Source organism: Podarcis liolepis (genome assembly GCF_965112155.1).
Source record: "Podarcis liolepis genome assembly, chromosome: 15".
Lineage (NCBI taxonomy): Eukaryota > Metazoa > Chordata > Lepidosauria > Squamata > Lacertidae > Podarcis > Podarcis liolepis.
Genome location: NC_139566.1, coordinates 24,243,116 through 24,269,538, shown reverse-complemented (window position 1 = coordinate 24,269,538; position 26,423 = coordinate 24,243,116). Strand labels below are relative to the sequence as shown.

The following is a 26,423-nucleotide window of genomic DNA, read 5'->3' as shown; positions in this document are numbered from 1 at the left end:
CAAGCGTGGGAGCCTATAGTTAGAGCTCAGCTCCTTTTCTTGCCTTCACCGCCCCCCCACGGAGCACATTTTCCTCGCCCCCCCAACCCCCGCATGTAGAATAGAAGCCCTCCAGCCTCCACGGTGCACAAACTCTCCCCTCTGCAACGAAGCGCTTTGTTGCATATCTTTGGTGAGGTTTTTAGGCAGTCTTGGTGCACCTTAAATCAGCGCTAATTGCGCCTGGACGCAGTATTTACTTCCGAGTAGGCCCCCTTCTCTCCCCCCCCCCCCCGTAGCACCTGACGTTGCTATTCGTATCATCAGGTTTGTTTGTTGATAATTTAATTGTTTTAAAAGCATCATGCTAAAGAGCTCTCTCCCACCCCCAGACCCTTGGGCAAAACAGAAACACACACATACACAAACACAGAGATTGAGCCCTGCAGGTTTTATGAAATGAAGGGATTCTGAATGCCTGTTTCAGTGGCTTGTCCGCCTTAGGCTGCTGGGCCAGACACCTGTTACACGGTGCAGTCCGTAAGCTGTGAGCGCTGCTACCTGCCGCCGAGACCACGTAACGACAGTCTTGAAAGACCTACATTGGCTCCCAGTACCTTTCCGAGCACAATTCAAAGTGTTGGTGCTGACCTTTAAAGCCCTAAGCGGTTTCGGTCCAGTATACCTGAAGTAGCGTCTCCGCCACCATCGTTCAGCCCAGACACTGAGATCCAGTGCCAAGGGCCTTCTGGCAATTCCCTCACTGTGAAAAGTGAGGTTACAGGGAACCAGGCAGAGGGCCTTCTCGGTAGTGGCGCCCGCCCTGTGGAATGCCCTCCCATCAGACATCAAAGAGATAACCATTACCTTCTATGCTGTTACTATTTTTTTATTTTTTTTTACATAAGTAAAAAGTGACCTTTCCCCATCTGGCATGGTGGTGTGCCTCGAGATTTTTTTCATGAAACAAGTGTGCCTTTGCCCAAAAAAGGTTGGGAAACACTGGGATAGAATATAAGTTTAACAAAACCACACACACACACACATACCATCACCCCCTGCCAGCACAACTCTGTTGGCCATGGCTGTTGGGAATTGCAGTCAAAACCATTAGGAAGGCACCAGGTTGGAAGGTAGGCGTAGTTTAGAATTACATTTGTAGCAGTGGCATTAACAGTAATGTGTCCTTGTTGAGGAATGCTCACCTGGGCAGTAGAGAAAAATGCATCCAGCACTTTTCCTTGGCTCTTGACTAGGGAGCGCAGAACATCCAGAGAGAGGATATTGGTTGTTCCTTCCCAGATAGTTAGCACCTGTCAGGGAGTCAGAAAAAAGTGGGACAGCAAACAAAATGACAAGGGAAGACAAAATCTAAGACGTTGAGGGAAAGTTGAGATGTTAGACTAGTAATGGATAGAAGAGTAAGAACTGCATGTCACTCCAGATGAAATATCGCTCCTGAAATCTCTGCAATATATCAATCTCTGCCAATCTGTCACCCTCCAGATGTTTTGGACTACAACTCCCACCAGCTCTAGCATTCTATGGCTGTGCTGGCAGGGACTGCTAAGAACTGTAGTCCAGAACAACTGGAGGGCACCAAGCTGGCAAAGCCTGAAGAAAATAAACGTAGAAAGCTGAGAAACAAATTGCCCTTTCTGGTCACACAATACACTGGTCAGCATGGTTTTGAGTTGGAAAATGGGTAGCAGAGGATGCTGAGCTCTTTCCCAACAGCTGTTTTCTATGATCTGTAATGTTCCCATCCAGACTATATTAACAAGCAGGGGAATAGCATGGGGGGTGGGGAGAGCAGCAGGCGCATGATTTTTAGGGGGTGTGAGTCACACAGGGATTCCTGTCCCACCTGCCTGCTGCCGGGGGTCTCTCAGCCCTGGAGCCTGGCCTGGCCTGACAGCTGTGTCCCCAGCCCCCTTGCTGAATGTCTGCCTGGCCAGCGTCAGGGTGGGATGGGGATTTGCCAGCCAAGGGCCATGTCGGTCAGCCAGGCTTCTGCCTGCATGGGTGGGCATGGGCGTAGCCCTGCTTGATTCTGGTGGCCAGGGATGAATTAGCACGCAGGCTCTGTGAACCCTCCATGCCCCATGTACATACACTTAGCAGTGTTGGCAGTGAGGGAAACCTGGCATGGTGGGTTCTCTGGGCCCTGCATGTCCAGCCCCCGCCCAGTGCAAACTCGCACTCGGCCACCCAAAAAGAACAGAAGACCGCTGTTAACAAGTGAGAGTGGAATGGTGACACGTGCTCCCAGCCCTTCTCTGATGAAATGCAGTCTCCCGGATGTGCTTTGCAATAGAGAAGGGATTGTCAGGACTTCATTTCATGTGTCTGCAGTGTATCGTGTGGTCTGATCTTAACCTGGCCTATATCTAATTTGTAAACAAATATTATGGGGGTATTGCTTGATCTAGGGCAGGGTGGGCACTGCCCTCCAACTAATATTTTTGAATGCCCCTCCCAAATATAGCCTGTTTGTGTTTGCATAACTATTCCTTGATAGTGCTCTTTGTAGCTGAGAACTGGTCCATCTTTCACAATCTGCCAGCTGTGTTCATTTGTTACAGCAGACAGAGGGTTGGGGCATCTCAGGAGACTTCTATCGGCTTAGTATAAATATTCATCTTTGAAGAAATAACATTGGCACTAAGGGATTGTATCTAACTCATGATTAACACCTGTCATTAAATTGAAGTCCTTGGTATTTGGCGTGTAAATTACAAGCTGTAGGGACACAGTTTGAAGCTGCTCTTTCTAAGACATTCTCTATCAACAGCTGGTGCATTCTTAATCCTGGAGAAACTGATGCAGAGAGTACATTTTTGAACTGCAGAACTTTTACCTGAAAAAGAGTGAAAATAACTAATTCTATTGTGAGCTTAGACCACTGTGACAAGCAATGTCTAAGCCCCTGGAGTCTCCAAATAATGGAGCTACCACCAGGATTCTGAAGCCAGTTTTTGTCCCCTGCTCTACCTCAACAGCATTGCTATAGGATATAGGCTGCTGAAAGAAGGAGAAACTAAGAAAAATGCCTTTTTTGCAGGGTGTGGGTGTGTGGCTTAATACCTGGACATCCCGTAAAATTCCTGCCAGGCCTGTATCTTCCATGTAGCCCTGGCCTCCAAAACACTCCAGCCCTTCTGAGGTAACCGCAACAGCCTGCAACAAAGACATGTGGTATGTGCACATTCCCATTAACCTTGAACACCTAGAGATCTGCCCCTGGTCTCCGCCCATCTCTGACAACTTCATATATACCTAAAGCGCATTACAGACCTGTCAGCAGACTGGGGTGTGGGGAGGTCAAATGCAGCACATTTGCACTATCCCACTTTGCACTCTCTAGAATCTGGGGATGGGAAAGGCTTGTTGAAAAGAGGATCAAGGCTAAGGGACCACCCTAGGGCAGAAGCCCATCCAGGAAAACATCTGAGTAGCTATCATTCCAATATGTTTATAATAGTTCAATTTCTTGAATACGCTTACCCTGGCAGGGTGTTACTATTTCACAACCACTTGGCCATTAAACAATTACCAAGTTCTTTCCTTTTCCTTTTCCTTTCCCTTTCCTTTCTCCTTTCCTCTCCTTTCCTTTCCTTTCCTTTTCTCCCCCACAATTAGCACCTGGCTCCTCTGTGAATCCTCCCTTTTTGCTTCAGAGCCCAATATGTAACTAAACCATGAAACCAAATTCTAGGCCTTGAAACACTACTTGTTTCCCAGTGTAAAGTTTGGCAACAGGCGTCAGCAGCCTAAGCATGTGCTGGTCTTGTTCAGTGTCCTTCTTGGTTTCTTCCAGTCCAAGCAATTTCCCTATCTCCATCATCAGCAGGAATGCTCCTCGAGCTTGGACCTGCAAGAGCAAGACAGCGTGGGATCATTGGGGCAGGGTGGAGGAGCACACAATGTTCTTACAACAAGTATCACTTGGCTGCAGAAACAAAGATGTCATATTGGGCAAGGGTGGTAGCTGAGGGGCAGAACACCTGGTTGGCATACAAAAAGTCCCAGGATTCATCCCTGGAATATCCAGGTAGGGCTGGAAGTGTTCCCTGTCTGACACACTGGAAAGCCAGTGCCAGTTAATGTAGACAATAATGAACTAGATGGAAAACAATGTCTTACTCAGTTTAAGACAGATTCCTATGTCTTAAGGATTTTAGCTTAGTGGTAGAGCATTTGCATAGCATGCATTAGGTCCCAAGTCTGATGCCAGACATATCCAGGTAGGGCTGAAATCCTGGTTTAGTGCCTGATATATCCAGGTTCCCTGCCTGAAATCCTGGAGAGCCATTGCCACCACCTCTGGTCACTTCTTTTTACAGTTCCACTGGTAAGCTCCCACCCCACCTTGAGACAGAGAAAAACTACAGGCATTTTGCTTTTCTAAGGGAGCTGCTGGATACCACAGAATTTATCTGAGGTCTGAAAAGCACATGGAGCTGAAAGAGGCTGTGAGGAAGAACCTCACTCTTCCAACTTCCTCCTTCGGCTCTATGGGCTTTTCAAGGGAGAAAGAAGAAACCACCTTCACCTCACGACCAAGAGGAACGTGAATGTGGAGGGGAGTCTCATGTGCTTCGTAGGTGGCAGGGGAAGACCTCAAGGGTCAAGGTCAAACAAAACCAGCACCTCTGAATGCTCACCTCCATTCGAGCCAAAGTCTGCATGTGCAAAGGGTGAGCCTTCAGGGGTTTTCCAAAGGCTTCCCTCTTGATGGCATAATCCCTTGCCAGGGCGATCACTCTGGAGATGGAAGGCAATTTTTAGCTAATTAACTGCAAAGGTCACATGTGAGAAGATATACCCCAAGGTCGCAAAGGCCACATCTGTTGAGAGGAGTGACTAACCTGTGGTCTTCCAGATGTTGCTGGACTACAGCTTGCACCAGCCCCAGCCAGCATGGCCAATGGTCAGAAATGATGGGAGCTGTAGTCTAACAACATCTGGAGTGTCTCAGGTTCCTCATTCTTCCTCTGTGTAGACTTCTGATTTAGGTAGCTAATTGTAGCTCACAAGCAGTGATTTTATTTGAGAGATAGTAACATGGAAGTTACCATCTGCACCATACACTGCAAGTACATGTTTCTCCCAAAGGAATCCTGGGAACTGTAGTTTACTACCACTATTTGGAAACCAGGAGGTTCTTAACAGCATTTTCACAGCCAACCTCATCTTACTTTAATGCTTAATCAGACAGCAGCATGATTCAAAGAGCCATAATTAAGCCCAAGGGCCCAGTAGGTCTTAGGGAAGAGGACATGAATTACCTTCTCATGCACGCAACTGCACAAATGACATTGTGGATCCTAGTGATGGTCAGCATGTTTGCAATGGAAGCCACACCCCGGCCCTCTGCAGAGATCTGGAAGCATGAAGCAGAAAAAGCCAGAATAAGGTTAATTAGCATGGTCTGGATTGCAATTTAGTAAAAAGGGAATCTATTTGCTTTCTCTCATGTTCTCCCTGGGGCATAAAAGCCTATAATACCCTTTCCGCCTGCCCGTAACTCCTAAGCAGAGCAGTGGGGACTCTGCACAAATTCTTCAGTCAAGAAATACGTACACACAGCACAGTTGCATAGATATATATCTAGCCATTAGGAAGGGAAGAGCAGCTCATAGGGTATAAACACAAGGAATGGGGTGAGGAGGCAGCTCAGTAAGCAAAACAAACCTGAAGCATGCTAACAAACGATTGATGCAATTCTTTGGTAAGGATCTGCGTAACAGAAGCAGAAAGGGCATGAAGGCCAAGGAATGAATTTTCGAGGATGCCAGTGGTGGATGGGACCAAAGGCAAAAGATCATGGACAATAATCTACTTTCAACACACACACCTCTTTATTCTCCATCCAGACAAACAAAGGCCATTATTGGAGTTCGAGGACACATTCCACCCTGGCCAGAAAAAAAACACAACCCTTGTGGTATAAAATAGGGCCAGTAGGGTGTGTGGCATGAGGAGTTTTAAGGCCCAGATAGAAAAACCCGGAGCACCGCATTTGGCCTCCAGGTCTGAGGTTCCCCATCTGTGAGGAGATTGTAAGGTAGAGGCCACAGAGTGCATTGGCCTGCTCTTAGTCTTCCTCTGAGTACCATAGTACTCCAGAAGGCATTGTTCAACAGTCTGATGCTGTTTCTTTTTTGCTAGTAACTTGGTTTTCCTAAGGAGGCGGAAATTCTAATCCATGCTGCTTTGGCTGTTAGATGTCTGCTTCTGCACCTGCATGGCAGCTCCATGCATTGGCAAAATCCACAGAGAGCTGCTCTGCTCCAGAGCACCTTCCTTTCATTTGTCTCATACCAGGGAGGTAGAAACTGAGCTTTGCAGGAAGTTTTCCTCCACACCTTTTTCTTTTTGCTCACCTTGAGTGACTTGGCTCCATTTAGGAGGAGCTCTGCAGTCGGCAGTTGCCTTGTGCCCAGCTTTACTTTCAGCCGTTGTATCTCAATCCCATTCAGCTTCCCTTCCTCATTGCGCATCTTCAGGTAGAACAGAGATAGACCTTTGGAGCCCTGCAGCCGAGAATGCAAAGGTGAGAAACACTGACTGGTAACAAGGAGAATGGAGCTAGAATGAATACATTGTGCAATACATTAGTGCAGCAATGGGAAACCTCCAGTCTGTGAACCAAATTAGGCCAGGCAAGGGTTCTCTTTGGCCTGTGAAGCTGTTTTCTGCAAACCAAGCCCACCTGATCCTCACCTGACACGTATGTGAAATGAGGATGTGGCAGGCAAAGACATGGCTGTAAGGGAACAATCAGGATCCTTAAAGTGTACTACGCTGGATAGTTTCTTGGCAAACAAGGTTTGCTGTCAGTGCTGATCAGCTGTTCGGTGATGATACAAGCTCTGCAGGGATTGGCTGTGCTACAGAGTTCTCAGAGCTTCTTAGTGCAGCTGATTCCTGCCCAAAGGGGGTCTTGCTATAAGCGCTGATCAGCTGATTAACACAGCAAGGCCCAATGGATCATGTGATGGCAGGTGAAGGGCAGGTAAGTGGCCCCAACGCCTGTCAAAATGGCCAGTGAAGGACCCTGTTTCTCACCCCACTTCCACATTACTGATTACTGCTTGTGAGCTGGTCCTTCAGTTTTCCCAGTTAGGAATCTGACCTGCTGTATTCGTCCATCAGCAGTCATGCTCCTTGCCAGTGTCAAAGTTATATCTGAATCGGTGGCCGAAGTAAACCATTTCAAGCCATGGAGACTGTAGCTGCCATCAGGGAGTTCCAGGGCTACTGTCTCTGTGCCACTAGCTGCAAGAAAAGAACACCCAGTCTTAGCTGCTGCTGATCTTCACAAATAACCAGCACTGGCTTCAAGCTGAAGAAAAAGCAACATTATCATTCAGCAGTGTAGAGAAAAAAGAAGCTGGCACCTCAGTAACCTTGGGAAAAGGTCATGGCACCTGCTTCATATGAAGAAGTTCCCAGGATCAAACCCCAGCATTTCTAGGTAGGGCTGGCAAAGACCCCTGCCCCAAGCCCTGGACAAAAGCTGCCAGTCTGTGTAGATAATACTGACTCTGTATAAGGCAGCTTCCTATGTTCCTAAGGTGAAACTTAAGCAATAGGAAAACTTAAGCAGCTACAATGTTCGCAATCTATAGGATTGGTTATATATTACCTTCCCACCAGCAATGTTGCCATGGTGATTACTATGGGCCTGGCCTATGTGACAATAATAATAATAATTTATTATTTATAACCTGCCCATCTGGCTGTGTTTCCCCAGAAGCCTGCGGATAGATCTGAGTTCAAGTTTCACAGAATCACATGAGAAAGCATTAGAAACTATCAAATTTTATTCATAAAGTCATGGTGGTCCTGTGAGTTAATTGAATTTTTAAACTGTGAGACTGCACATGCTTAAGTGTATTATCTTTCTTATTACCAGGTTGGTAAACTGTTTTTGATTTGTTCGTTTTTCTTTTCAATTAGAAATGTGGAAGCAGTTAAAAGCATGGAATGGAAGAGGTGTTGGGAGAAGTGTTAATTGTGCATTTCTCAACAGACGTTATACACATGGCCATCTAAATGACCTCTCGCCATGCCTCAACAGACCCTTAGGCTGATGGTGTAACATTATCTAGCTGCACCACCACTCATTTCTTAAGGCATTTTGTATTGCACTCTGTGTCAGACTTCCCACTTTGGGGCAGACTTACCAACATCAGAGCCCCCTCTGCGTTCAGTCATCCACTGGCCAGAAGTCCAGAATTTGGCAGGGTCACGTGATGTCAAGTGGATAAAAACTTCTTTGAGGGGTTTGGGGATACCCAAGGACTGTTGGGAGTTGCAGGAAACAGACGGAAGAAAGAACAACATACAGGATTTCCTCTCCTGGTTCCTTCCACAGCAGCCCAAAGCTCCTTTGTCCTGTCATTTGTTGCTCCTCCTCCTTTTTTCCTCTGCATGCTTTGGGAGACCAGGTGGGAGGAGAGCTGGTCTCAGCAGGAGGGGGAGACTCCCTGAATTCTTCAGCAGCCTGCCTCATTTCTGTCTCCTGGCCCCATTCCTCTGACACCTCTGAGGCTTGGCTGCCTTCCGCTACAGCCTCTTCCTGCTCACTAAACCCTGTTGCTCATTCAGCTTTCAACACTTTCCTCTGACCCTGCATCATTGTCCTACCACAAATGCCCTGGCTCTGAGCCTTCTTTGCCTGGTGGTTCCCTTGCTGGTGCCTCCCACCACTCCTCTGCATCCAACCAGTCCATGACAGTCTGGCTAGGGCTGGGTGAGCTGCAAAGTCAGGCAAGGGACCTTTCCCACAGAGGTCTCACACAACAACTCCAGATAGTTAGGGTTAAACTTTTATCTTTTAAATTTCAGTGGCGCCCTGTGCAAGGCCAAAATTTGGAACCCCACCCCCGGCCTTTGCCTTCCATTCTGCTCTGTTCACTATGGTGCCGTGTAGGCTCAGAGCCCAGTGTGGTGGAACCAGTTGTGCTGCCAAAGATCTGCATCTGAGATAACGGCCAAAAGGTTTTTCAGCAGAGCTGGCTGATATGCATCACTTTGGATCTAAGCAGAGCCAGGATGCCACGTATGCACCAGTTTTGCTAACTCCCAATCTGGCCTTATTAGGGAAGGCCTTGGGGAACTGAGGAAATATGTCTTATATAGACCATTAGCCTAGCTCAGTATGAGTCTAGCAGCTCTCCAAGGTTTGTAAATAAGGGGAAGGTTTGTGAATAAGGGGCGTTTTACTTTGGTAGCAGCATTCCAGAAATGAACCCCCAACTTAGTCTAATTCAGAGCAATGCAATATAGTGATCTACCTGCTGAGCACCGACTTGTGATCTCACCTCTATTACTTTTGCTGCTCCATCAGTCATGGCCAGAGGACATGAAAAAACACCAGAAGAAGGTGCAAAAAGGTACAGTTTGGCAATCTGATGAACGCGGCTGTGGAAGGAGAAACAAAGCCTTGCTGAATTTAGAAATGCCAAGGGGAAAATATATTTGCTATAGAGAGATCTCAGTTGGATTATAGCTACAGAAAAACACAAGAAGAGCTTGGCTAAAAGCCTATCAGGTTCAGCACTCTGTTCTCACAGTGGCCAACCAGATGCGTCAATGGGAAGCTCACAAGCAGGACATGAGTACAACAGCAGCCTTACATGAATTTGCCTTGCTGACTTTTAAAGCCATCCAAATCGGTGGCCAATCATTATATGCTGTGGGAGTTCTACTGTGGGAGTTCTTTCATCTAGAAAAGTGTCATTATCCCCACTGTAGGGACATTTCATTTTGAATGGCACTGGAGGTATATGGACATGTTCGCCGCCCTGAAGTGTGGCCAACTGATTCTGAAGGTGTCAACTAAATTTGTACCTCCAGTTAGAGTATCTCCTCTCATAAGCCTCAGCAATCAGCCCCTCCTCAGCCGAGATCTCCTTCATCCTCTTCCAGGCGGGGCAGGTGATAATTTCATCCACACGCCGCCCCCAGGCATCAAACTGCTTAAGTTGTGGAAGGTTTATCTCACACTCGCGTCCCAGGAGATCAATTTCATCCTTCACTCGAGCCCCAAACTGTTCAAGGTCCAAACTTACGGCAGCAAACACCTGCAAAGTAAAAGAATGTGGGCAGATGGACAAGTATGTATGTATGTATCTATGTATAAATAAAAAATAAAATAAAATAAAATAAAAACAAAGCATCACAGCAAGCAGAACATAAAACAAAGTATTGGGCTCCCTGTTTGACCTCACCTGTCTCTTGTACTGATCATAACTGAGTATTATGTACTGCTGCTATTTGAAATGCGCTTATGTTATAAAGAATCAACCCCGCTGCCTGAACTGGCTTGGGAGACTGTCTTGCACTTATAAAAGTTACTACTTAATAACTGCAGATACATAATGACCCATACATAGTTCACTTTTCACCTGCTTCAACTAGCGAGGTTTGTTTTTAACTGTGGACAGCTACTTGGGAACAAGGCAAACTGCTGGCTTCTTGCATAACTTTTAAGCAAAGAACAAACACCCATCTGACTTTTAAATCAGTGGTAGGCAAAATACTTTGCTGTAACTCAGGGGAAGAGCATCTGCTTTGCAGACAAAAGGTCCCTAGTTCAATCCCCAATGGTGGCTCCCGGTAGGGCTGGGAAAGGTTCCCTGTAGATCCCTGTAGAACCCCTGGAGATCTGTTGCCCGTCAAATATAGACAATACTGAGCTAGATAGGCCAATTGGTTTGATTCAGTGGAAGGTACCTTCCTATGTAGGGTCAAGTAACACACGTGAGAGAACAGAACCTTTAGCAACATGCAAAAGATAGTGGTGGCTTGTGCAGTGGTCCTTGGTATAGGAATAGGAATTTTACTAACCTGTCTCTATTTCCATTTGTGAAATATTGGAGGGTATTCAAGGACAGCTTTGGAATTCAGTGTAGGCTGCTACATTTGGATGAATGGAGTGCTGCCCTAAGAGTCTCAGTCTTGCTTTTTTAAAAATCAGAGGAAGTAGTCAAATCCATGTAAATTGTCTGTGCAAACGAGCTGAGATTCTTGCATTGAGTCTCTAGATGTCACAGAACATTTTGTGTGTGCGTGCGCATGCATTAAATATATCTGTTTGTTTTTTTTAAATGATATTTATTAAAATTTCAGAAACAAAAAATTACCTAAAGATAAAAGAGACAAAGGAAAATATAGGAAAAAATTAAAAAAACATACAAAATACAAAGTATAGAAAATAATAATAATAAAAACCACTTAAAAAATAAATTAATCCTTCCGTATCTTACATTTCATTTCCTTGCTTCCCTGACCTCCTCTCACCTCCCTTTTTTGTATTCCAGTTCAATTGGTTAATTCAGCAATTCCTTTCCCTCTTTGTTTTTGTCTTAGTCCTTTAACTTAATATATTATAGCTTTAGATTCTCACCTATTAACCATCCATTTTTACATACACCTTTATGACATTGCTGCTAAAACCACTTAACTTCATTCCATTAAATATATATCTGTGTGTCTATGTATATAATAAGATATATAAAATACAGACCTCAGTTGGTAGCTGTGATTTCAAGTAATCCTGAAGAAAAGCATCTTCCAGGTATGGATTTCCAATCCTAGGCTGCTCTTGACAAAAGACCCCAATTTCTTTCCTGGCAAAAAGCTCCCTTGGATGTTGTGAGGAGCATTTTTGATCCATGGGCTCCACTTGCTGATTCCAGCCTTTGGAAAACGCGATTGGCCTCTTGCCCCAAGCTTTGCACTTCTGATTCCCTGCTTGCCCTAAGCTTTGCAACCAAACTTCGCAGTTTGACAGCTTCGGCTTGCAATGCGTCCACATGGCCAACTTGCCAAAATAAATAAAGAAACAAACCAAAAGCCAAAAAGCAAACCAAAAGAGGCCGAAGAAAGAACCTAGTGGGCGCGTTTGTTTCACCTTGAGCCACCTCCCCCTTCCAACAACCCGATTAAAAAGTTCAGTAAAGGCAGAAGCCGAAATGGGGGTGATCCTGCATGCATAAACAAATTTAGAAAGAGACAGCTCCTCTGCAGGCCAGGAGGCCAATTGCCCCAGAGGCATGGCTGGGGTTTGCATAAAAAAAGAAAAGAAAAGTGCGTCTCTTTCCCTTGCCAAGCAGTTGGCAGGATGAGGCCGGCGAGCAATGCAGAAAGGAGACTTAATAGGTACACCTTGCAAAGCACCAATCTGAAGGTTTCCCCAACTTCGGCAAAAGGAGGAGGAAAAGGAAACAGCGGAGCTGGCAGAGCAGACTCCCTCCCTCGGCCCAAGCCAATTTCATTTGCAAGAAAATAGGAATCCGCCTTCTACAACTATGTCAGCCCATTGGTACTGTATTGTCAAAAAGCCCTGGCAGATATCGCTCTCCAGGTTTTCAGGCTGGGAGTCTCTATAAAATACACAGTTAAATAATTAACTATCCTTTAGCCGGTTTGCTTTGCTTATGTCCTGGTTCTGATTCCTGCCTTTAAACCCGGATTGCTGATTCTGGTTCCTGCCTTTAAAACAGGACCGCCTTGTTTTCTTTTTCATTCCTTTGGGTTTGATTAAAATTTAAATTAATACTATGATCGTTTTACAGCTAATTACCCTTACGCTAAGTGCATTCCTTTAAATACATTGCTTTGAGGTGTGGGCTGGTATCTTGGGGTTGGTATCCAGTGCAGACAATACTGAACTACAGTGATATTGCTTGCAGCTAATTACAATTGGTTGAAGATTGTGTAGGCATTTTGGTTTTCCTTTGAACTTACCAGTGCAGACAATACAGAACTGCTGTAACATTGCTTGTAGCTTGCGCATAAAATCTGAGCTAGTTGGTGTTGATTTTACTAAACCAGGTTAATTAAGGGTATCGAACTATGTCTGCTCAAGAGAACCGGCAAAATTCTGCTGCACTGTACCTGGGGTGGCACAAGGGAACCAGGGGGGTCCCAGGCCTTTGTAGTGCCTAGTAACCCTCAGGCTTTTGTAGTGCCTAGTAACCCTCAGGCTTTTGTAGTGCCTAGTAACCCACAGACTTTGGCGCAGTTTTTCATGGCTTTTCAGACATTTTATAGCCAATACAGGCCCGCAGACCAGGTGGCAGTGGCACCTCCGGCGCTCACCCAAGATTGCATCCCGGATACGCCACTTAATGATGCGGAGCGCCTCGGCACCTTCACGACCACCGCGGCAGTGCTGAGAGCAGCCAATGATTCAACAGCCCAGCCCAAAAAGAATACGCAAACTCAGTCTGTCACCTCAGGCAAGGCAAAATTCGCTAGAAGCAATTCCCCTTCCGTCAAGTCAGAGGTTTTATCCTACTTAGTACACTTGAGACGCTTGGGCCACGCCCCTAAAACCCTCAACTTACAGGCGGCAGCAATATCATTCTTTTGCAAGGCAGTGTTTTCCTCTGACCCTTGTGCCGATTTTGTCGTGCGGAGGGCCTTGGAGGGCTGGCGCAGGCTGCAGCCCCCCAGCTGCGATACGAGAAGGCCAATATCATTCGACATGCTTTATCAAATTCATAAAAAGTTGAGAACTGTCTGCTGGTCTAAGTACGAGGCCCGCTTATTCTCAGCGGCATACTCTATTGCCTTTTTTGGCGCATTGTGCGTTGGTGAGATGGTATATGAAGAGGGTCAGCGAGGTTCCTCCCGGGGTTTGCTATTAAGTGATGTCACATTATCACGGGAGGATCTAGTCTTGCGGATACGCAGCTCCAAAACGGATCAGTACGGGAGGGGGGCTTTGGTTCGGCTCTTGGCAACCGGAAAATCAGGCATTTCTTATTTCTGAGGACTAATGCAGCAGGGCCACTATTGATCCATGCAGACGGCCTACCCCTGACATGGCACCAGTTCACTCGTGTCATGCGCTTAACAGTAGCAGCATGCGGCTTACCCCCCGCGGAGTTTGCGGCGCACTCCTTTAGGATAGGAGCGGCCACCACGGCAATGCACCTGGGCCTCACTGCCGAGAGGATTAAGGACCTGGGCCATTGGAAATCGGATGTTTACAAGCACTATGTTAGAAAAAAACCTATGGACAAGGACTTCCGGGTTAGCGCCATCGGCAATGGCAGAGTTCCTCTGATCAAGAGGAACCCGCTCCGCGAGAATTGGGTCCTGCCACGGCGGCGAAGGCGGGGACCCCTTAAAAATCCCAGGCAGAGGAAGCCTGGGAACTTGGGATTCGGCGGGCACCAAGAGCGCCTCCCCTACTCGCGGGGGAACCCATTTTGGGGCTCCAGAGTGAAGTGGGGTGAGTGGCGCGGTGCTTCGAACTGATTGCTACTTTCATGGAGTCAAGCCGCACAGCCGTTGCCGGAGAGCGCTGACTTTTTCCTGTGGACAATTGGATCTAACTACCCGTGAGTAAAGCGAAGATTTGGAGTTTTTAAAAGTTGAATTTGGCTACGAACGGGGGAAGGTTCAAAACAGGAAGTCCGCCTTCCTCCTTTGTAAATATTCGGAAGCAAAATAGGCTGAAGCTAAAGCCTTGAAAGGACTGTTTTAAAGGCATAAATTTCTAACACTAAGAGCAGTAATTCCTCCCTTGGAAGCAGGAGAAGGGGGGGGGGGAGCTTTGGACAATATTTGCCTGCAAAAAGAGAGGGACAAAGGCTAAATTTCCATCACTCAGAACCTGGGATTAGGCTGTTATTAAGATCGCTGTATTTTGGAGTGCTGCATAGACTGTGAACAGATCATTCACTGACAGCTAGTGAAACAAGAGTGATATATTGTTTCAATTATTCTTTCTGACTCAAAAGGGACTAAAGGAGTAAAAGAAACTGAGTAACAGTAACTGAGACCTGATACTAATTACATTGGTGCAACTGGGTTTTTTTTTAAGAAAATTGACATTTTGGACTAATACAATATAACTAGTAGCTATTTCCCTCTAGAGGAGGGCTTGGAAATTGTTACAAGGACTGGAATTTTCCAATTTTAAAGATAAGACTCTGGGACTGTGGGAGTGACCTTGAAGGGTGTAAGTGTGATGGCAGATGGAAAAGAAAAAACAGACCCGCTAATTCAAGACAAAACAACAAGGTCTGGGAAATCTTGGCAGCAGGGAAGAGCCTCTACATCTGCACCCCCTGCTCCATCTGTGGCTGTATCAACGCAATCTAAACCAAAAGGAATGATTTCAGAAGAGGTTTTGGCACTTGTTTGAATAGGATAAATGAATCATTAGAACAAATGAATAGAAAATTAGATCAAAATACACAAAGCATAAATCAAAATACACAAAGTATAAACAGTTTGGGACAAAAAGTTAATTCAAACACAGAAGCTATTGAGAAATTAATTCAGGAGTCTAACTCAACTCAACAGATTGTAGAGGAGGTCAAGGAGAAGGTTGTAGCTGTGGAGGCGAAGGTAACTCAGCTGGAAACAGAGAGTTTCAGAACTAGAGAAGCAAATGGAGGACCATAAGTTGGCGCTTTCTATGATTGAACTCAAGGAAAAACAGATAAATTTGAGAATCAGAGCTGTACCTGAACTGGAAAAGGGCTCTCTGTCAGAGTTTCTCACGCAGGAATTTGTAGATTGTTGGAACATGGATTTGGGAAAAGAGGAGTTCAAAATCGTGAGGACCTTTAGACTTGGAAGAGGAGGGAAGAAGGAGAAGAACAGAATAAGAGACTGTTTGATTACCCTCCGATCTAAAGAAGAGAGAGATAAAATTTTGGGCTGGCACTACAAGACTTTGGTAATACACCAGTCAAGAGTGGAAATATTTAAAGATATTCCAAAACATCTTCTGGACCTCAGGTCTGACTTTGGAGACTTGGTTGGTCTGCTGAGAAGGAACAAAATCATTTTCAGGTGGGAATTCCCTCAAGGCCTATCCTTCAGCTTTAAAGGAAGGAAAATAAAAATAAAATCAGTAGATGATAAAATAAAGTTTCTGTCTAAATACGAAAAAGATTTGCAGAAGGGAATTGGAAAGGAGCCAGCAGCACTGGACAGAAGATCACTAGATAGAGGATCAGAGCTAAGAGCATTGGAGATAAGGTCACCAACGTTGGATATATCGACATTATCTTTTGGATTGGACCCCCCCAGCGAAAATCCCAACAACACCACCAACAGAAGAGGAGCAAGCATTGGGTGCAGTTGGGGGGACACCAAAGTAATCATACGATGGTGCTGCAGGTCTTGAGTTGGAATGTTAATGGACTGAACTCCCCTGAAAGGAGGCAGAGAGTATTTCATTTATTGAAAAAAGAACATTTGGACTTGATTTGTTTACAAGAAACACATGTGATTATGCTACACAGGAAGTTATTGATTAATAAAAGATTAGGCCAAGAATTTATTTCATCGGATAAAGTTAAAAAAAGAGGAGTGGTCATTTATGCAAAGGAGAGCCTATCACCAAAATTTATATTTAAAGATGATCAAGGAAGATTTGTTGCAATTGAAATTCAATCACAAGGAGAAATTTTTTTGATAGTAGGTATCTATGCACCAAATGAAGGAAAATCGGAATTTTTCAAGAAGTTACATGAGACTCTGGTGGATTATTTGGATTATAATATGATTTTGATGGGAGATATGAATGGTGTGGTGTCTACAAATATGGACAAGGCACAGAGACAGGTAGTCACCAAGGATGGAAGACTACCAAAAACTTTCTTTGATATGACAGAAAACATGGATTTAGTTGATATTTGGAGAACAAAGAACCTCTTGGGAAGAGAGGGAACCTTCTTCTCTGAGGCTAAAATGACATGGAAAAGAATTGACCAAATCTGGGTAACGAGAGGACTGGCTCCGAAAACTAGCAAAGTGGAAATTTGCCCCAAAATTTGCTCCGATCATAATGCCGTGAAGATGGAAATGAAATTGACGCCAATTGGTTCTTTTAGATGGAGGATGAATGATACTCTGTTTAGGAGTGAAGAATTCACGAAGAAGGCCCAAAAAACTTTGAGAGACTATTTTGAGATAAATATGAACACTACTGTGGAAAAAAGAGTAATTTGGGATGCAAGTAAAGCGGTCATGAGAGGATTTTTGATACAACAGAATGCAATCAAGAAGAGAATTCAAAATGAGAAAAAAGACAAAATTCTGGAAAAAATAAAGGAAGGAGAGAAGAAATTGAGAGTGAAACCAAAGTCGCAGGAGATTTTGAAAGAGATAAAATTATATCAAGTACAATATATGAAAATGATGAATCAGGAAATAGAATGGAAGATTAAACAGATGAGACAAAAGACATTTGAATCGGCAAATAAGTGTGGGAAATTGTTGGCATGGCAAATGAAAAAAAGACAAAAACTCAACACCGTCACAAATTTGGAAGTGGAAGGAAAGATTATACAGAACCCAGTGGAAATTAGAAAGTGCTTCCAGAGGTACTTTAAACAACTACATACACAGGAGAAACAGAAAGAAATGGACATTGACAAATTTTTGAAAAGGAATGGATTACAACAAATTTCCCAAGAAAATAAGCTAATGTTGAATTATAAAATAACAGAACAGGAAGTAGAAGGGGCTATTCAGAATATGCAATTGGGTAAATCCCCAGGGACGGATGGACTGACTTCAAGATATTATAGATCTTTGAAAGAATGGTTAATACAACCTTTAAAGGAAGTCTGCAATGAAATATTGGAAGGGAAAAGGGCACCAGAGTCATGGAAGGAAGCTTACATCACACTTATACTGAAAACAGAGACTGAAAAGACACAGCTTAAGAACTACCGCCCCATATCATTGCTTAATGTGGACTATAAAATTTTTGCAGATATTTTGGCTAAAAGATTTAAAAAGGTGTTAGCAGAAGAAATTCATAAAGACCAAGCGGGCTTCCTCCCGGGCAGACACTTGTCTGATAACACGAGGAATATAATTAACATTTTAGAAAAATTACAAGTGAAGATTAACACTAAAGCAGTTTTGATATTTGTGGACTCGGAGAAAGCCTTTGACAACATTTCTTGGAGTTTTATGAAGAAAAATGTATTGGGGATGGGGGTCGATCAAGGTTTTGGAAATGGTATAGGTGCAATTTATTCAGAACAGAAGGCTAAATTAATTGTAAATGTGGTGACGGAAGAATTTAAGATTGAGAAAGGAACACGACAAGGTTGCCCAATCTCTCCATTACTTTTTATATCGGTCCTAGAGGTTTTGTTAAATATGATTAGAAGGGACCAATTGGTAAAAGGTATACAAGTGGGAGCTAAACAGTACAAATTGAAAGCATTTGCAGATGATCTGGTATTGACTTTACAGGAGCCAGAATCTAGTACCAAAAGAGTATTAGAACTGATTCAAGAATTTGGTCAGGTTGCAGGTTTTAAGTTGAATAAGACGAAAACTAAGGTTTTAGAGAAGAATCTAACTGAGATTGAGAGAGATAAGTTTCAGGAGACAGGATTGACACTGGTCAAGAAAGTGAAATATTTAGGGGTTAACATGACTGCTAAGAATGTGAATTTATTTAAGGATAACTATGAAAAATGTTGGACTGAATTGAAAAAGGATTTAGAAACATGGTCAAGTTTGAAATTATCGTTGCTAGGCCGAATCGCTGTGATTAAAATGAATGTATTGCCGACTTCCGGGGTGGCGCCATCGGTAATGGCGGACTCCCTCTGATCCGGAGGGACTGGCTCCACGGAAATCGGGTCTGTTCCGCTACGGCGAAGCGGGGACCCTTTAAAAAATCACAGGCGGGTGGAGCCTGTGACCGTGGGACTCGGCGGGCACCTTTCGCGCCCCCCCCCCAATTTGCAAAGGAACCCAGTTACGGGCTCTGGAGCGAAGCGGGGCAAGCGGCGCGGTGCTGAGAGTCAACTGCTTCTTCCGTGGAGCGAAGCCGCACAGCCGTTGCCAGAGAGCGCTGCCTTTTTCCTGTGACAATCTGGCTACAAAAACAACTACCCGTGAGTAGGTTAAATTTGGACAATTGGACTCTAAACAACGACCCGTGAGTAGAACGGAAAATTGGACTAAGAAATTCTTTTTAATTTGGCACCGAAGCGGGAAGGTCTAAACAGGAAGTCAGCCTTCCGCTTTTTGTAGAAAGATTAAAGCAAAGACATGGCAAGCTAGAGTTTAGAAAACCATTTGTAAAGGACCAACTTTCATCATCTAAAATTACTAACCCCCTTTGGAAGTAGAAGAGGGGGGATATTTTCTGGACTGCTTAAACTTGCAGAAGAGTGTGTAAAGAAAAGCAATTTTCCACCGTCTTGAACCTGGGAGCGGGGTGTCAGGACAGACATTTTCAGAGTTCATTGACTATAGCAAACATAGTGATTCCATTGTTCTCCTTCGCAGTTAAAAGGAAAAAAATATTGACAAAATATCTGAAAAAGGAAACTTTGTTGTTAGATCTGCTTTGTTGCTAGATCTGCTTTTTTTAAAAAAAGAGAGAGATGGATACAAATAGAAGTTCTTCCCCTAGAGGGAGCTTGTGAAACTGTTATTAAATCTGAACTGGGGAGCTATGCAGCTGCAATAGATTAAGATCGTGGGATCAGACTTTGACCTTGTACAACAATGTACTTGGAGGCTCTGGTGCGTGCTTTCTGCAAGACAAGTGCTTTATTGGAACAGTTACATGAGAAGACGGATTTGATGACTGTTGCGATCAGAAATTTTGGGCAAGTAGTGGGTATTTATATAGAACCCACTCAGGAATCAATTCAGGAGTGTGCTCTGACAGATCAGATGAGGGAGGAGGTTGCGGCTGGACCCCAGGAGGCAGAGATGGAGGGAACTGTGGCCCAGCAGGAACATGAGTTGTTGGACCTGACGAATGAACCTGGAAAAAGCCAGATTTGGAGAGATAGAGTCTTGTTTGGCTTGGAGATGGAGGGCTGGATAGACCCCCCTATGCAGGGATGTTTTGACTTTTCAAGTCTGGCGTTGGGCCAGGAGGAGTTTGGAGTTGTGGGGATCCTCAACTTTGGAGGGACCTTGAAACATGCTTTTAAATACCACATGGAGTTCAGTGTGGACTATGGAGAAGGGGTTGATCTGTCGAGAAGGGACAAAAATATTGCCAAGCTGGAGTCTCCACGAGTGAAAGGAGCAGAAGACAAAGTAAAGTACAGGTATAAATATGAAGAAGATCTGCGGAAGGGACATGGAAGAGACTTAAGGGCATCGGACATAAGGTTACCAGGTTAATGAACTAGATGGATGAGATAGAAAGGACTGACAAAAACCGAGACCAGGAGGAAGAGAGGTTGGATAAAGATTGGAAGAAAGTTTAAAAAAATTCTACTTAGGAATGTTTTCTAAAATTAATGAGTATTAGAAAAATGTTGGAACGAAATTATTTGGCTTTAGCAGAAATGTTAAAAAGAACTATGTAAGAATATGCTATGGTTATGAGAAATTGGTATAAATAAGATTTAAGTTTTAAGTTTTAGGGTTCTTTATGATAAGATAAAGTTAAAATAGATTAAGATAATTTAATGACAGAATATTATGAAAAATGGAAAGATTTGCTGTGACAATCAACAACTAGAATACAAAAAAGGGAGGTGTGAGGAGGTCAATGAAATAAGGTAATGACAGTTAAGGATTTGGGAATATTGGATCTGTTTTTAAATCTTTGTGGCCTATTTTTGCTTTCTGACTTTGATGTGTTATGTGTTTTGCTTTTGCTTTTAATTTTTATCGATTTGTATTGTTTAATTGCTATTTGTTTCGTGTGTTTTTCTTTTTTTCTCTTTGTTTTTTTTGTAATTTTAAAATTCTCAATAAACATCTTTAAAAAAATAAAAAATAAAATGAATGTATTGCCAAGAATGCTGTTTTTGTTTCAAACATTGCAAATTTTGGACAAAATGGATTGTTTCAAGAAGTGGCAGAGAGATATCTCTAGATTTGTCTGGCAGGGCAAGAAGCCTCGTATAAAATTTAAGATATTAACTGATGCTAAAGAAAGAGGTGGATTTGCCCTGCCAGACCTTAAACTTTATTATGAATCAGCCGCTTTTTGTTGGCTAAGAGAATGGATGCTTCTTGAAAATACCGACGTGTTGGATTTGGAAGGTTTTAATAATGTATTTGGCTGGCATGCATATCTGTGGTATGACAAGGTTAAAGCACATAAAGCGTTTAAAAACCATATTGTCAGGAAAGCACTGTTTAATGTCTGGATAAGATACAAAGATCTGTTAGAAAATAAAACCCCGAGATGGCTGTCACCAATGGAAGCAAAGGCTCAGAAAAAACTAAATATGGAGGCCAAATGGTCGAAGTATTGGGAAATTCTGGAGCAAGAGGGAGATAGACTAAAACTGCAGAGTTTTGAAAAATTAAAAAATAGAGCGTGAGATTGGCTTCATTATTATCAAATAATGGAGGCATACAATATGGACAAAAAATTAGGCTTCCTGGTGGAAAAATCAAAATTGGAAACAGAATTGTTAGATCCCAAAGTTAAGAATTTGTCAAGAATGTATAACTTGCTGTTGAAATGGAATACTCCGGATGAAACGGTGAAATCCGCTATGATTAAATGGGCACAAGATGTTGGACATAACATTATGATGGCTGACTGGGAACAGTTATGGACCACAGGTATGAAGTTTACGGCATGTAATGCCTTAAGAGAGAATTTAATGAAAATGATTTACAGGTGGTACATAACACCAGTCAAGCTTGCAAAAATCTATCATTTGATAACAAATGTTGGAAATGTGGGGAGATTGAAGGTACATTCTTTCACCTTTGGTGGACATGCCCAAAGATTAAGGCATTCTGGGAGATGATCTATAATGAAATGAAAAAGGTATTTAAATATACCTTTCTGAAGAAACCAGAGGCCTTTCTCCTGGGCATGGTCGGCCAATTGGTGCCAAAGAAGGATAGAACTTTTTTCATGTATGCTACAACAGCAGCAAGAATAATCATCGCAAAGCACCGGAAGACACAAGATCTACCCACCAGGGAAGAATGGCAGATGAAGCTGATGGACTACATGGAACTGGCGGAAATGACTGGCAGAATTCGAGACTAGGGAGAAGAGTTGGTGGAAGAAGATTGGAAAAAAAATTAAAGTATATTTACAAAAATATAGCAAAATTAATGAATGTTAGAAGGATGTTGGAATGAAGATACATGGTTTTAGCAGAAATGTTATTAAGAATTAAGTAAAAATGGATTGTTAATGGGCCAAAGTGTAAAATTTAAGGTCAGATTGGGTTAAGGTAATTTATAGAACAAAAATTGAGAAAGATGGAAAGGATTTGTGGAAACAGCTAAATTGAATTAGAATACAAAAAAGGGAGGTGTGAGGAGGTCGATGAAACAAGTAAATGAAAGACAAGGATATGGAAATACTGGATGTGTTTTTTAAATGTTTTTGTTTTTAAATGTTTTTGTTTTTTTCTTCATCGTTGTGCTGTATTTTTTGTTTTTTGATGTATTGTATTGTAACTTTTTATTGTCTCTTTTTTTCTCTTTTTCTGTAATTGTTAAACTTTTAATAAAAATCATTTTTTTAAAAAATAGAAAAAACCTATGACTGCTTACCTGGGGTTACCTGACCTTGGCCTGTTCTTTCAATTTCTCTTGCAGGAGCTATGAGGGCACGCATTTTGATAACCAGGCACAGCATTGTGCACTGGGCCAGGGTCCGCGCCATCAATTCCAGTCTTGGGCCGCGCCTTCACTTACCGCCTGCCATCAATATATCCTGGATCTCTTGGAGGGGACCTAAAGGGAATCGCCGATGATTTGAATGAAGCCAAACTGAGATACCTACTAAATGATGAAGACCCCTTAAGATCACTCACGGTTGCCAGATTTTTGATCAGCGTCCTATCCCTAAAGAAGAAAAACGGACTCCTGTGCGGCTCGGATAACCCTTTTAAACTATGATCTATGTTTTAGGATGTAATTAGGTGATACCACCACTGATGTTTTTTATTAATTTATGAGCAGGGGGCGATGTTTATGTTGCAAATTTATTGTAATGTATGTGTTGGCCTTTTGCTTATTTTGCCTTGGTTCTTGTCTGTTTTTGTAAGTTTTGTAAGTTTTTGGCTGTTTTAAATTTGGAGGTTTAAGTACAGGCAGGGAGTCTCTCCTCGCCCTTGCCTGGAGATAGGTGCTTTTTAGTCACTGAACCCGGATTCATGCTTCAATATGAAACCAACAACATGACTACAGAGGTTCAGGAAAGGAGGTTCCAGTAAAGGCGGAATAAGAAACAGGGACTACGACGCCTCCTGCATAAACCAGTTTAGAAGCAGAGGCATGGCTGGAGGCGGGAACTGGGGCTTGTAACAAAACAAAGGACCCGTTTCCCTTGCGCAAGTAGCCGGCAGGGCGAGCCTGAACGGGACCTTGGAAAGGGCTGGCACCTATTGAAGGTTTCGGGGAAAGATTGGAGGAGGAGGAGGAGGATGCAGCGGAGCTGGCGCAGCAGATTCCCTCCCTCCACCCGAGCCAACTTTATTTGCAAGAAAATAGGAAGCTGCCCCTTGGTCCATCGAGCTCAGTATTGTCCACAAACCCTGGCAGCAATCGCTCTCCAGGTTTTCAGGCAGCGAGTTTCTCCCAGCACAGCCTTTGGAGATAGATGCTTTGAGGCACTGAACCCGGATTAATGCTTAATATGAAACTAAACGGCCCGAGGTTTTCCCTCAGACGGAGGTTTTTCCCCCCTCAGGTGAAATAGAATCCTACCCGTTTCCCGCCTAAATTCAGCGCCCGCCTGAGGGAAGCGTCGGAGTTCGACCTGAAGGGAAGCTGCGTCTGAGGGAAATTGCGGCTTTCCCTCCCGCCGTCGCAACCCCCCCCCCCAGATATATAGGGAAAGAAGGAAACAAACGTCCCCAGTGCTTGCCCCAACTTCGAGATAGCCTACAGCCTACTAAGAGGTCTGGAGAGGCTCAGTTTCTTCTCAGTTTGAAAATAGCCCTCCTCTGATCTGATCCTCAAGGGAAATGCGCTCTGCACTTGCTCAGGGACACTTCAGCTGCCCTTCACGCGTTCCAGGGGTCGCTTAGTATTCATTTCTTAAATTTATAATCCTGCCCTTCATTGCAAATGAGCCCAGGGAGGCAAACACTTCTGTAATAAAACAATACAATTAACGACTAAACAAACAAAAAAAGAACTTCCAAAAGCAGTTTAAAAATCTGTGGAGAAATTCACCTGCTAAGCAGATACACACATTTCTCTGCTGACTGAAGCTGGTAGGACTGGAGAGAAGCCTTGCACTCTGGAGTCGGGAGGAGAGATGACATGCTGAGGGACAGGATGCTGGGCCTGTACTAGTGGAGCAGAAACCCCTCCTTTCCAGCTGTTCCTCCCAGTGTCATTTTCATCCACCTCATGTAAATTTTGTGTGGATTTTGCTGGAAGACGACGAAAAGAGGGTCTGGATACTTCCCCGCTGGCATCTGTTGCCCTGCTCTCTGAACTGTGCTGCAGACGGATGATTCTACCTTGCTGTGAGAAGAAGGGTAATCGGTCCAGAGACCTTGTGAATACCTTGTAGCGTCAGTGCTTATGCTTTCTTTTTCCCCATTCACTCCTGTTACTTCCCAACAGCAACCTGCTGTTTGGGAAGTTGTTGCTGCTAGAAGAAATGGGAGCTGCTTTCTCAAAAAAAAAACCCTCTCTCCCTCTCTGTTCTTAGAGTGGGCTTAGTTATCCTTGCTGCACGAAAGGGCAGGCGTGGCGGAAGGGGCGGCAGAATGGGTTGCAGATCTCCACATTGGGCAGTCCTTTGCCGATGTTGGCAGACTTGTGGCTCAAGGTGGGCAATGCCTGGACCACTTTGGCTAAAGAAAGTGTACGCTTGTTTGAGGGAAGTGAGAGGGAAGGGGGATTGGACAGACCATTCCTGTTCAGGGTTGTATTTTTAAACTGGCACCTCATTGGAAGACTCTTGTACATGCAATTTGTTTTGAAGGAACTGGTGTTTGGGCTTATTACTAGCTGTTAAAATGCTATCCTTGCCCCCACTTTTTTCTTCTTAAAAAAAGATAGTTTACACAGAAGGCAGAGCTGCTTCGCTGCACTGGGAAGGCTGCATGCAAAGTCAAATAATACTGTTGGCCAGGCTCCCCCTCTCACAAGGAGAACCCCAAAGTGAATGGGGGGTGGCTTTGATTTGTACGGGGCTTTTCTGCACAGGAGAGTCAGTGAAAACTGGTTTGCCAAGGCCCCCAAACTAGGGCATTTTAACAACTGCCCCCCCCAAAAAGATATGTATGTAATGATACAACTCATCTAAAACGAAAATGTGCCCCTTACATTAAAATCACTTTTCTACTGCTGTGCTATGAATAGTCTTGAGTCCTCCTATTTTTATTTTAATATCATCTTGCCAACCCAACCCTGCCAACAAAAAACACTTATAGGTTTTGGTTGGTGGGTGTGAAAATACATTTTTTTCTGCAATTCATTTGCTAGGGGAAGCTGAAGCAGCTTCTGCCTAAATATTCCACCAAGTAGTGACGTGCCTCTATATTCCTCTGCCCCAGCCTGTAGAATTTGACTACTGAACATGTTTCCCTTATCACACGGCTGCCACCACTGGAAACTGCCTCAGCTTGAGATGTCTTCCTCATGGCACAAGTTCGTAGGCAGCACTGATCTTCCTGTGGGCAACTGTACCCAAGCCAGCAACTGTGGGGAATGTGTGGCACTGCCAGTAAAGCCCTCCAACCATACCAAGGGGGGCTGTGTATTAATAGCAGCATGGAGGAAGAAGAGAGACTCCAGCAGCAGTGGTGTAATAAGCAAACCAATCTTCCGAAAAGAGATTGCAAAGTTAGAAGTAACCTATTGCCAAGATAGGGCAATGCCTTCTAAAGTGAAGTTTTCGAGTGTATTGGAATACCCAATAGAAGAAAGCCCTGTCACTTTTCTTTCTTTCCGTGTTCTCTGTGAAAAGGTGTGTGTGTTGATTACAACACAGTCATACAAGGGAAGCATTTGGGAATGAAAATCAAGTCTTTCCAAGAGGCATAGGAAGAGACTTTGCACCTTTTAAGGCAGCTTGGGGATGTACGAAGCTTCTTTGTACTCCCCCTTTCTTCCAGCTGGGAGAACGGGCAATACAAAGTCTGGCTCTAATTTGGCTTTTGGATTTTTAATAGAAAATTAAATGTTATGGGAGTATGCAGCAAAGATGCATAGCACTCTTTTTTTAAGAGGTGGGAGTTGCAATGGAGTTTATCAGTACTTATCCATTAAAGTGGGTGAATAGAGAGATGATTTTTGAAGGAAAAGCATAATTGTGTTGCGCACTGTGGCAGTGTGGTTTTAATGGTACAAATAGATGGTGAAAATAAGGTCTAATATTCTGCAGTTCGCCATATAAATTTCCCAGTTTACCATATAAATCTGCTACCAATTTCTTTCTCCTTACTCCCTTTAAGCAGCCCAGCTAAGTATTCCACAATAAAACTAGAGCTCTTCCTAGCACTTTTCTTTCA

At 43.8% G+C, this 26,423-nt stretch overlaps 2 protein-coding genes across 7 annotated transcripts in view; one reads left to right on the top strand and one right to left on the bottom strand.

Annotated features, from left to right (window-relative positions):
- The window catches only part of LOC310694860 (acyl-CoA dehydrogenase family member 11-like), a 16,727-nt gene extending 4,532 nt beyond the window's left edge, over positions 1–12,195 (bottom strand). Inside the window, exons 1-11 of one of the 3 annotated variants that reach the window (XM_083478606.1) lie at positions 11,522–11,933; positions 9,844–10,076; positions 9,315–9,414; positions 8,175–8,292; positions 7,121–7,263; positions 6,369–6,518; positions 5,271–5,365; positions 4,647–4,746; positions 3,713–3,853; positions 3,067–3,159; positions 1,185–1,292 (exon numbers count right to left, since the gene is read on the bottom strand). In XM_083478606.1, coding sequence (XP_083334732.1) covers positions 1,185–1,292; positions 3,067–3,159; positions 3,713–3,853; positions 4,647–4,746; positions 5,271–5,365; positions 6,369–6,518; positions 7,121–7,263; positions 8,175–8,292; positions 9,315–9,414; positions 9,844–10,076; positions 11,522–11,812 — 1,572 coding nt within the window. In that variant the 5' untranslated portion in view covers positions 11,813–11,933. Of the gene's footprint in view, positions 1–1,184; positions 1,293–2,111; positions 2,840–3,066; positions 3,160–3,712; positions 3,854–4,646; positions 4,747–5,270; positions 5,366–6,368; positions 6,519–7,120; positions 7,264–8,174; positions 8,293–9,314; positions 9,415–9,843; positions 10,077–11,521 lie in introns of those variants that run through there. The other 2 variants (XM_083478604.1, XM_083478605.1) reach the window with 2 other exon arrangements.
- The window catches only part of HORMAD2 (HORMA domain containing 2), a 95,037-nt gene that overhangs the window by 19,259 nt on the left and 49,355 nt on the right, over positions 1–26,423 (top strand). The window contains exons 1-2 of one of the 4 annotated variants that reach the window (XM_083478807.1): positions 12,242–12,369; positions 23,043–23,077. The exons of 1 other annotated variant lie outside the window; for it this stretch is intronic. The gene's annotated coding sequence lies outside the window, so the exon portion shown is untranslated. Of the gene's footprint in view, positions 1–12,241; positions 12,370–23,042; positions 23,078–23,230; positions 23,343–23,870; positions 23,981–26,423 lie in introns of those variants that run through there. 2 more of the 4 variants (XM_083478808.1, XM_083478809.1) reach the window with 2 other exon arrangements.